The 12,385-nt window shown below is 40.4% G+C and overlaps 1 protein-coding gene across 6 annotated transcripts in view; it reads right to left on the reverse strand.

Annotated features, from left to right (window-relative positions):
• The window catches only part of nfic (nuclear factor I/C), a 229,968-nt gene that overhangs the window by 190,234 nt on the left and 27,349 nt on the right, over positions 1 to 12,385 (reverse strand). For all 6 annotated transcript variants that reach the window (XM_047375852.1, XM_047375854.1, XM_047375853.1 and 3 more), the window contains exons 2-3: positions 836 to 1,006; positions 558 to 734 (exon numbers count right to left, since the gene is read on the reverse strand). In XM_047375852.1, coding sequence (XP_047231808.1) covers positions 558 to 734; positions 836 to 1,006 — 348 coding nt within the window. The remainder of the gene's footprint in view (positions 1 to 557; positions 735 to 835; positions 1,007 to 12,385) is intronic.

Consider the following 12,385-nt stretch of genomic DNA (forward strand, 5'->3'; position numbering starts at 1 on the left):
AGGCTAAGTTAATATTTTGAAGTTGTGTAAAATTTACACAGTTAACATTTTATATTACAAAAAACTTATTTTGGCGTAATAATTTATTTGTTTCTCCTGGTGGGCTCAGAAAACTAGGAAAACTGGCTCAGACATCATCTGCTTAGCTGTCTTTCTCTCTTAGATGAAGCTTCTAAAGGAGCTATAACCATTAGTGTTTAAATTTTCTTTCCTATAGAAAGTACTACTGGGTTAGTGCTTCTGTATTCTTTTTGTGTCTCTGCTCTGTTCTCTCAAAGCCCCCATCAGTCATGGGAGGTGGCAGCTCACAAAATGCCTTGAGCTGACGTGTTGTGAATTGGCTCTATATAAATAAAACTGAATTGAACTGAATATGCTGTGCAACCTGCTGTCCTAAATGGATATCTGCATTTGGCAAAGATCCACAGAGCTGTTCTGACGCTTCCAATGTTTGTTCAAGGCATCATTTGATAATATATACAACCTTTCTTAACAAGAATACACTGTGGAAATAATAACTTTCCCACTCTCTGTTTGGCAGAAATAAATCTATTTACCTTGTCAGCTTGTCGAAGACAGTCTATTCGTCTCATTTTGCCTTTCTGGTCAGGATTTGACAAGACACAACACGCAGCCTTCTTTCCAGTGATTGACAAGACAAAGTCCTCTCTGCATTCAGGTCTGATGTCTTTTCTTAGTTTCGCCAAAAGACGGCTAGCCCACTTTTGTTTCACCTAGTAGCAGAATGACATCTCAGTTCATGAAATAAGCATTTTTATTAGAATAAATGATGTGGCCTATTTGTCTCATGTCTTACTAAACTAATCTGTCCTACCTCTGCTTTTTCTCCAAGTAATTCATCTTTAACAGCTCTCTCTTCTTCTTTAGTCATCCTCTTCTCATGTTTTTTGAAGTACTTCCTCTTTCTGGCCTGAAGGTTGAACCATGTGTAAGCGAAGGCACGAACCTGGGGCAGCAGAGCCTCAATGAATGGATGGAACTCATCCTACAGGACAGACAAATAAACACACATATACACAAGAAAAGTTTATTACATGGTATAACAGTCATTGAACCAAAAGTGCAGAGTTTCACACAGAGACTACGTGAATTAAAATATGTATAAGCCTCAGTAAACGGAAGGCTGCTTAAATATATGATGAATACGTTTTTTTGTCCTGTCCGGTAGACCCAGTGTGCGGCATTGTATGGAAGACAAATTCAGCTAAAATCAAGAATAACACAGAAATAAGAAATGATTCCATAAAATAAAAAAATTGTCAGCAAATGAACTATCTATTTGGTTCCTTACTTCTTTGTACTTATTTAATTTGTAGAGATTTTTTTGTCACATTTATATTGTTGACAAATCATAACCCTTGAATGCGTCTTTGGTCATCAGAGGCCAGTGTAAAGTTGGTAAGTTGATCTGCAAATTTATTTTGATCGTAGTTTTCACCCCGAATCCCAGCTTAGTTAAAGAGAAGATGTCATGGTTACAAAGCAGAAGCTAAGCAGAGAGAATCACAGGGGGAAGTTCAAACCATCTCCTCCATCAATCATAATGGGCAAAGTGAGATCTTTTGGCAAACAAATTGTATGAACTTCAGGCAAAAACAATATGTAATCCAAAACATACTCCTGTGAAATATCGTCCCTGTCACCTGGATATTGCCCTTTTAGCTGTAAGTTTCCAACCCTATTAGCAATGGTTCAGCAGTATTATTTTATTAACCATAGACATTCCACTCAGCTGTTCATGTGATGCCATCAGCTCAGTTGCTGCTAAGCTCCAGACACAACACCCCAATGCATTTCTGGCAATATCTGTTGATTTTAACCAAGGCACATTCCCTATTACACTACTAACATTTCAAAGGTTTTGTCAGCTGATTTACCAGAGAAACCAAAGCTTTCTATTTGTTTAACTGAAGTGTCAGGCAAGCAGACACCTCCTTTGCAAGACTTCTTTTGGGAAATCAAATCATAATCTTGTTTGTCTGCATGCACACCAACACCCAGATCAGCTGAGAGCTTGCCCTCTTTGGTCAGCTAAAGTCTGCTTTGTTCAACTTCTAATTTGGTCCGTTCCATCTGCTGACACGTTCTCTCCATAGCCCTCGCTTTCTGGCAACTTTAGTTTGTTACATTCAAATTGTAACAATAATTATTTTTGTGTACAAATGACAAATCTTGTTAGTGAAGGAGACAAAGCAATTTTAAAAGTTTGTGGCTATTAGAGAATTTAAGTGCACCCTTTCATCAAACATTTTGACAGGTGGGCGGGACTTCCGGTGAGGGCGGGACTTCCGGTGGGGGCCATGTGGGCGCCATGTGGTTGCCATGTGGGCAGGAGGTCACGTGGTCAAGCAGGGGGTGTGTCCAAGGGGGGCGTAACAGTGGATGCTGATTGGTTGTCGTCATTAGGGGCAATACCTTAAATGAGTCAATTAAAACACAGGGGTGTGTTTAAGGGTGTTACGGGGAAGGCCTTAAATGAGCCAATTAAAACACACAGGGGTGTGTTTAAGGGTGTTATTAATAATCTGTATGTTTTTTCAGGCGTTAATACATCTAAAAAACAAAAAAAAAATAAAAGACATGCATCCTTTTATATTTTAAAGGTATAATCAACTTAATGTTGACCTATCACATGAAATCCTAATAAAGGAACTGTGTAACCTGACAGAATTGTAAGTTAATTTTGCTTTACAGCAGGACCTATTTGTTGAATATATGAGCCAGTCTAAATCCGTTCAAAATAGAAAAAGACCTAAAAAAGTAAATAAAAAAATTGTGCTTCACTACATCGATGGAACGAGAAAAACCTTCAGCTTCTGCGTCAACATACTGGAAAAGCAGCTGAAAATAGGTAAGACGAATATGAGATTAACAGAAAAAAAAAGAACTTCAGTATACTGTTTCCAAGTTACAAATTGACCCTAGCAATGATGTGTTTGTTTTTGAATCATGAGAGACTCCATTTTAGGATAAAAAGGAATGATAATTTTAGTTACCTGTAGCTTTTCTAAAAAACATTTTACTTTTTCATCTTAGAGTTACAGGGTTACAACTGTTAGGGGCGATGTCAGGAAGGGGGAGTTACGTCTGTTTCTTAGATAACATATCACCTTTGAACTCAAGAAGGGTTTTGGTCTTAAAAACATAGTCTTTGCAGTTGAGATAACACTGTCATGTTCTGGTATAAATACTGTGTGTAAATGTTGGGGCTCTGTTTCATTGGTTAACCTCAGTGTCAGGGTCTTCAAATGCTGAATGTCTTTGAACCATAACACTTGTTACATTGAAAAATACCAGTACTGACAAGAAAAAATGTCGGTAAATATTTCAGGAAACCCGGAAATTGTGGCTTCTTCTTCTGATAATTCACAAAAGCACAATGACATCTTTAAACGTAAGTAAGTAAGTAAGTATTCATTTTTAAGAAATCATTAAATGCATGTGAATGTTCTCAAATTTTGTTTATATATATTGTTTATATATATATATATATATATATTTGTTTCTTTGTCATAGAACCCACCGCTGATGACCTTGATGATTTCATCTTGACACAATCAGATTATGGTAAGTAAATGTTAAATGCAATAATATATATATATATATACCACCCTGATCGGACTCATCTCTGATGGTGATGAGTCTGCGTACAGATGGGAGGTGGACCATCTGTTGGACTGGTGCAGCCAGAACAACCTTGAGCTCAACGCTCTAAAGACAGTGGAGATGGTTGTGAACTTCAGGCAGAACCCAGCCCCACCTGCCCCCATCACCCTCTGTGACTCCACAATTGACACTGTGGAATCTTTCCGCTTCCTGGGAACCATCATCTCCCAGGATCTCAAGTGGGAGCCAAACATCAGCTCCCTCATCAAGAAAGCCCAGCAGAGGATGTTCTTCCTGCGGCAGCTGAAGAAATTCAACCTGCCAAAGACTATGATGGTGCACTTCTACACAGCCATCATTGAGTCCATCCTCACCTCCTCCATCACCATCTGGTACGCCGCTGCTACAGCCAAGGATAAGGGCAGGCTGCAGCGTGTCATTCGGTCTGCTGAGAAGGTGATTGGCTGCAGTCTACTGTCGCTCCAGGAACTGTACACCTCCAGGACCCTGAAGCGGGCAGGGAAGATTCTGGCTGATCCCTCCCACCCCGGTCACAGACTCTTTGAGACTCTCCCCTCTGGCAGGAGGCTGCGGTCCATCCGGACCAAAACCTCACGCCACAAGAACAGTTTTTTCCCATCTGCCACCAGCCTGGTTAACAAAGCCCGGAAACCACCCTGACACTGTCCCTTTCCCCCACACCCCCCCTTTTTTTGCTGACAGGACACTTGTAACTTGTAACTCTATGTGTTACATTAACGCTCAGCTTGGACTCCTGCTTTACTTGCACTGCTTTACTTGCACAATGATCACCTGCACTGTTGTATTGCTCTTGCATCTTATACTGCTCTATATTTACTCTCACTCACTTAAAACTGTGCACATATACAGGTCCTTCTCAAAATATTAGCATATTGTGATAAAGTTCATTATTTTCCATAATGTCATGATGAAAATTTAACATTCATATATTTTAGATTCATTGCACACTAACTGAAATATTTCCGGTCTTTTATTGTCTTAATACGGATGATTTTGGCATACAGCTCATGAAAACCCAAAATTCCTATCTCACAAAATTAGCATATTTCATCCGACCAATAAAAGAAAAGTGTTTTTAATACAAAAAACGTCAACCTTCAAATAATCATGTACAGTTATGCACTCAATACTTGGTCGGGAATCCTTTGGCAGAAATGACTGCTTCATTGCGGCGTGGCATGGAGGCAATCAGCCTGTGGCACTGCTGAGGTCTTATGGAGGCCCAGAATGCTTTGATAGCAGCCTTTAGCTCATCCAGAGTGTTGGGTCTTGAGTCACTCAATGTTCTCTTCACAATATCCCACAGATTCTCTATGGGGTTCAGGTCAGGAGAGTTGGCAGGCCAATTGAGCACAGTGATACCATGGTCAGTAAACCATTTACCAGTGGTTTTGGCACTGTGAGCAGGTGCCAGGTCGTGCTGAAAAATGAAATCTTCATCTCCATAAAGCTTTTCAGCAGATGGAAGCATGAAGTGCTCCAAAATCTCCTGATAGCTAGCTGCATTGACCCTGCCCTTGATAAAACACAGTGGACCAACACCAGCAGCTGACACGGCACCCCAGACCATCACTGACTGTGGGTACTTGACACTGGACTTCTGGCATTTTGGGATTTCCTTCTCCCCAGTCTTCCTCCAGACTCTGGCACCTTGATTTCTGAATGACATGCAGAATTTGCTTTCATCCGAAAAAAGTACTTTGGACCACTGAGCAACAGTCCAGTGCTGCTTCTCTGTAGCCCAGGTCCAGGGAATGCAGCACCTGTAGCCCATTTCCTGCACACGCCTGTGCACGGTGGCTCTGGAAGTTTCTACTCCGGACTCAGTCCACTGCTTCCGCAGGTCCCCCAAGGTCTGGAATCGGCCCTTCTCCACAATCTTCCTCAGGGTCCGGTCACCTCTTTTCGTTGTGCAGCGTTTACTGCCACACTTTTTCCTTCCCACAGACTTCCCACTGAGGTGCCTTGATACAGCACTCTGGGAACAGCCTATTCGTTCAGAAATTTCTTTCTGTGTCTTACCCTCTTGCTTGAGGGTGTCAATAGTGTCCTTCTGGACAGCAGTCAGGTCGGCAGTCTTACCCATGATTGGGGGTTTGAGTGATGAACCAGGCTGGGAGTTTTAAAGGCCTCAGGAATCTTTTGCAGGTGTTTAGAGTTAACTCGTTGATTCAGATGATTAGGTTCATAGCTCGTTTAGAGACCCTTTTAATGATATGCTAATTTTGTGAGATAGGAATTTTGGGTTTTCATGAGCTGTATGCCAAAATCATCCGTATTAAGACAATAAAAGACCTGAAATATTTCAGTTAGTGTGCAATGAATCTAAAATATATGAATGTTAAATTTTCATCATGACATTATGGAAAATAATGAACTTTATCACAATATGCTAATATTTTGAGAAGGACCAGTATTTATATTATATTGTAGATATGTTTATACTGTTTAATTTGTACTGTATTGCACCGACTACGCCAAAACAAATTCCTTGTATGTCCAAAAACGTACTTGGCAATAAAGCTTTTCTGATTCTGATTCTGATATATATATATATTATAGTTAACCCTTGACAATGTTTCAATTTATAGATTTGATGAGAGAGGTAAACCCGAATGATCAAGTTGGAGGGTTCAGCGGCTGGAATCGACAATCAAAATTAAGAAGGCGAATTATCTCCAAACAAGAAAAAACCGCAACAACTGAACTTTCTTTTAACACAGAAATTAAAACTGATTCTTTGAATACCCCCCCGTCAATTATCATCATTTCCCCTGAAGACACACCGGACAAGTTACCGGCACCACCAGAAAGTAAGTCCTAAGAACTATCTATTTTTTCTTTGAGAGTGAATGTATTTTAAACCTCAGATAAAAAACTGTTTACAGATTCGACTGAGAGCTCTGTGGCAGACATAGTTGTCGAGCAGGAGCAAGGTAAGGAAATAAAAATTAAATAAAAACAATATATTTATATATATATATATGTATTTTAAGCATAGTTCAATAAAATGTCATATAAACCTGTTTACAGTTACATCCAAAGATGCCACATTGAATCCGCCCACCAGAAGGTCGCTTTTCAAAGATCAAGACAGCTTTCAGCAGAAAGGCACCGTTTCAGTCCAACAAGAAGTGAAATCTGGAGGTTTTACCGCAAAGAATCGGAGTAAGATAAAAAAAAAAAAAAACTTGTGTATTTTAAAAACTATTTTTCGTTTTATTTATGAACGCTGTGCTGCGCAGCGTAAGATAACTTTTATTGTCTTCTGTTTTTACAGAATATTTAACCCTGGCCAAAAGACAGCGACTCTCTGCGCTACAAAGCAGAGCAACACTAGTGAGTGGATTAATGAACGGTACGTTTTAATTTATACATACATACTGAATTAATTTGAATTCCTTTATTTTTTTTTCAGCTTTAATGTGATTATTTCAATATATATATATATATTTATTATCTATTTATTTATTTTTTGTTCATTCTCCTTACAGAGGTAACGTTGATGGTAGGACAGATTGGCTACAGAAACGGACAGCGCAGGAAGACAGTCTCTACAGCCTCACGGGATCTTCGTAATAAGGCCTCATCGTTAACGCTTCTGGCAGCATGTCAGATTCTGTTAAAGAAGCATTTTGGTGACATCAAGGTGATTTTAAACTGAACTGATCACTGTGTTTTGTTTTTTGTTTTTTTTGTTTTGTTTTTCTGTAGGTTAGTTTTATTTTTATTTTGTTTCTTATGTTCATAGAAATGGATAACCGAATCAGACTTGCCCTGGATGAAATAAGAAATTTAGTTAATGAACTTAACGAAATTCCCGTTAATGCAGAAGTAAATAGCGCACCGTCTCCACACAGCATTGAGCAAAATTATCATAATCCTTCTACGTCACACTCCGCAGATTGGCACGGGGGTCATTTTAATACGGACGTAGCAGTTAGTTCTGATCAAGTAATCAGACTTGCCCTGGATGAAATAAGAAATTTAGTTAATGAACTTAACGAAATCCCCGTTAATGCAGAAGTAGCAGATAACATCGTTTTAAATGCATCTCCTGCTAACAGTGAAAATGTAATAAATGAACATCAGCACGGCGACGTTTTAAACGTAATCAATCAGGCTCTTTCCGATTTGAACAGCGCACCGTCTCCACACAGCAGCATTGAGGAAAATGATCAGAATCTTTCTACGTCACACGCCGCAGATCGGCACGGTGACGTTTTAAACGTAATCAATCAGGCTCTTTCCGATTTGAACAGCGCACCGTCTCCACACAGCAGCATTGAGGAAAATGATTCACCTGACAGTCATCAGAATCTTTCTACGTCACACGCCGCAGATCAGCACGGGGGTCATTTCAATACGGACGTAGCAGTTAGTTCTGATCAAATAGAGCGAGATCCTCCAGCTGTGGTTGAACGTGAACATTTTAATAACCATGAAATAAGGAGACCTTTTACCATACCGCCGCCCTGTCCAAGTAACGTTCCAGATTTAGCAGCATTCTATACAGACATCATGGGTATTATAATTGAATTAGCCGACGCTGCGAGATCGTTAACCAGACGTAACGACGTTGTGCAGCTGGAATTAGTGGGTGAAAATCTCAATCGTCACATCACATTTACTGTTACAGATGATGGAAATATGATCCTGCCTGCTTTCGAAAACTTCCTCGACGATTTAGTACAATCGAATGCAAATATACCTGTAGATAATAACATGGAATTTGTTCTTCAGGTTGTTAATGACCCAGCAGGAGGTTCTAAGCGTAAAGCTGCAGGAACATTAGACTGTGAACTGTTTAATAAGAAAATGCGTCATTTGTATATTATAAACAATACCGGTAATCAGTTATGTTTTGCAATCAGCCTCGCACACGTCTCTGATCCTGAGCTTACTGATGACCGTGCTGTAGAACTGGGGAGGAGATGGCAGCATCAGGCAGGCCTTGACGAGCAAACAGCAGTTACTTTTAGTGATATTGGTAAATTTGAAACCATTCTGAAGAGAAAAATTGTAGTGTTTCACAGAACCACGGGCTCTACTGCTTTGTGTAAATTTGAGACCAGTTTCCCTGATCGTTCAAACCCTCTGTTTTTGCTGTTATTTCAAGGACATTACTATGGGATAAAAAATCTCAAAGGTTTTATGGGGTGCAGATATATTTGTAATTACTGTTACGCCAGCTATCAGAATGCCAATACACACCATTGTGAAGGTTATTGTCCAGTGTGTCGAACATATACATGTATGCAAGAGATTAGCAATCCTGTAAGCTGTGCAGGCTGTCAAAGAATCTGTCGTAATTCTTCATGTTTCAGCAGACACAGGGAACCGCGCATCAAAAATAGTGCTGAAAGGCCTATGAGTGACTGTGAGTTGGTAAAACTGTGTAAAGTATGCAAACGGATATACGTTATTCCAATCAGTAAACCGAATAAACCACACGTGTGTAATGTAAAATGCAGTATTTGCGGTGAAAATGTACCCCCCAGCCTAGACATTACAAGCGATGATCATAAGTGTTGCATTCTGCCTTGCAGTGCAATTAATCAGCTTGATGATAAACTGATTTTTTATGATTTTGAATGCCTCGTCAATGAGAGCGGCGTGCATACCCCCTTTCTGGTCTGTGCTAAAACGTTGAAAGGTGATGAATGGTACGCTTATGGACTGAATTGCACCCAAAAATTTCTCCTGCATTTCAGGAGGCCAATGTACAAAGGTTACACCTTAATAGCGCACAATGCGCGGGGGTACAATGGTTACCTGATTCTCACAGCAATGCTGCAGTTAGGGATTAAACCTCATATCGTCATGGTAGGGAGTAAACTTCTCTGTTTAACCGACCCTGATTACAGGTTAAAATACATTGATAGCCTGTCCTTCATGTGCATGAAGCTTAGTGCCATGCCGAAAGCGTTAGGCTTTACCGATCAAAGCAAGGGTTTTTTTCCCCACCTATTTTCCTCTGAACAACATCTCCAGTATGTGGGGGCTTTTCCTCCTCCATCCTGCTACGCTGTAGAACGCATGAGTCTTCAAGAACAACAGGTGTTTAGCAGCTGGTACAGAGAAGCGAGCAAAGAGGTCTTTGACTTTAAGAAAGAAGCTATTCGTTATTGTAAAAATGACGTTGAAATTCTTTTTCAAGGATGCTTAAAATTCAGAGACGAGTTCTTTAAGGAGACAAGTGTGGATCCGTTTAAAAGTATCACAATAGCATCAGCCTGCATGAAGGTTTTTGTAACCAATTTCCTTCCTCCTCAAAACTTAGCCATTCCATCACCTCTGGACTACAGACGTAGCAGTAAAACGTTCTCTAGCGCGTCCATTCAATGGCTCGGCTGGATTGCAGACAGCAGAGCCATATTTATCGTGCATGCATTAAATAGGGGTAAAAAGAAAATCGGGCCATATTCAGTGGATGGGTATGCAGAGATTAACGGTGTCAAAGTTGCGTTTGAATTTTATGGCTGTTTTTTCCACGGCTGTAAAAAGTGTTACATGCCTCATGACAAGTGTCCGTTGAGAGGGGTCGCATTTGAACAGTTTTACGCAGCCACTGTTGAGAGAAGCAAGGTGTTACAAACTGTGTACGGCCTTCGTCTAGAAGTCATATGGGAGCATGAGTGGATTGAAATGAAAAAATCAGACCCAGGGGTGATCAGCTTTCTTGAGAAAGTTAATGCACCCGAACCGCTATCCCCCCGGGATGCGCTGTATGGTGGACGCACCTGTCCTATGAAGTTGAGGTACACAGCGGAACCGGATGAAACTGTACACTATGTGGATTACACATCTCTGTACCCTTATGTAAACGGCAACTGCGTTTTTCCCATCGGACACCCCACCATCATTTACAAAGATTTTGATGACCCCAGCAGCTACTTCGGTATAATCAAAGCTGTGGTCTACCCACCACGTAACCTGTTGTTCCCTGTTTTACCTTACAGAACATCCCAAGGTAAACTTGTGTTCACTCTCTGCCGCTCATGCGCTGAATTAAATAACCAGTCAGGTCCTTGCACGCATAATGATCAAGAAAGAGCTTTGATGGGAGTCTGGGCGAGTGTAGAACTCTGTAAAGCGTTGGAGTGTAGTTATCGTCTTGCTAAAATCACAGAGGTGTGGCATTTTGAAAAGAGAAGTGATACAATCTTTAAAGGTTACATTCATTGCTTTTTAAAGGGTAAGCAGGAGGCTTCAGGCTATCCGTCTGAAGCAGTGGATCAGGAGAGTAAGTCAAAGTATATAAGCGACTACAAACTGCATCAGGGCATCCAATTAGACCCTGAGAAAATTGAGATGAATCCTGCCAAAAGGCGGGTTGCAAAATTGTGTTTAAACAGTTTTTGGGGGAAATTTGCGCAAAGACGTGATCTGTCTCAGACCACAGTCATCACTAACCCTGAAGACTTTTTCAGCTTCATGTTCTCGAGTAAATACAGGGTTAACTATTTTCATTTTTTCAACCCTGAAATGTGTGTAGTGCAGTGGAACTACAGCAAACGTGTCATATATCCACCAAGTAAGACAAATAATGTGTTTATAGCAGCATTCACCACCGCTTATGCACGTTTAAAACTTCTCAGCAGCATGGAGAAGTTACAGGACAGATTGATTTATATTGACACGGACAGTTTGATTTATGTGACAAAAAGTGGTGAAACTCCTCTGGAATTGGGGAATTATCTGGGTGATCTTACTGACGAGTTAGATGGTGACAGCATTTCGGAGTTTGCATCGACAGGACCCAAGAGTTATGCATACCAAACTAAAAACCGTAAAAAAGTAGTGATACGTGCTAAAGGCATCACTCAGATGCATGAATGCAGCGAGAGGGTCAATTTTGACAGCATCAAAGGGCTGGTCGAGGGCTACTTACAGGGGTCAAGTGAGGGTGTCATTGAAATCCCTCAGCACACGATCAGGAGGGATAAAAAGAGATTCCGTTTGACAAACGCGACATTTCTTAAAACGTTTCGACTGGTGTATGATAAGAGACGTCTTTTTTCTGACGGGACAACTCTGCCTTTCGGTTATTAGAGTTGAAGAAGAAATAAAATAAAAAGTCACATGGATTTACAGGAGATTGATTTTGATCCTAGATTTAGAGCCCCTTTCTCATGTATGATAGTTGGACCCAGCGGCTGTGGGAAAACTTTCTTTGTAAAAAGTATTTTACAAAACTGTAATCATGTCATGGATATTGTTCCAGAAAATATTGTATGGATTTACACATCTTTTCAACCCATGTATGCTGAATTGCAGAAGATGAATAAAAATATTACCTTTGTGGAAGGATTGCCTCATTCTTTTGAAGATGAAAACCTGTTTCCTCCTGATCAGAATCATCTGATTATTCTAGACGATGTTATCGCTCAAGCTTCAGATGATGAAAACGTGATGAAGGTCTTTACCCAGTTTCGTCACCATCGTAATATGAGTGTTATGATGTTGACTCAGAATGTTTTTCATCAGGGGAAGTTCAGTCGCACTATTAGTTTGAACTGTAATTATATGGTGTTGTTTAAGAACCCGAGAGATAAGCTGCAGCTGAATATACTGGCCCGCCAAATGTTTCCATCTCAAAAGGGTCTCTTCTTGGAGAGTTTTGAAGACGCAACGAGAGAAGCTCATGGATATTTAATCATCGATTTTACGCCTACCTGCCCAGAACATTTCAGACTGAGAACGGGGATACTTC

This window comes from Girardinichthys multiradiatus, chromosome 9 (genome assembly GCF_021462225.1).
Source record: "Girardinichthys multiradiatus isolate DD_20200921_A chromosome 9, DD_fGirMul_XY1, whole genome shotgun sequence".
Classification (NCBI taxonomy): Eukaryota; Metazoa; Chordata; class Actinopteri; order Cyprinodontiformes; family Goodeidae; genus Girardinichthys; species Girardinichthys multiradiatus.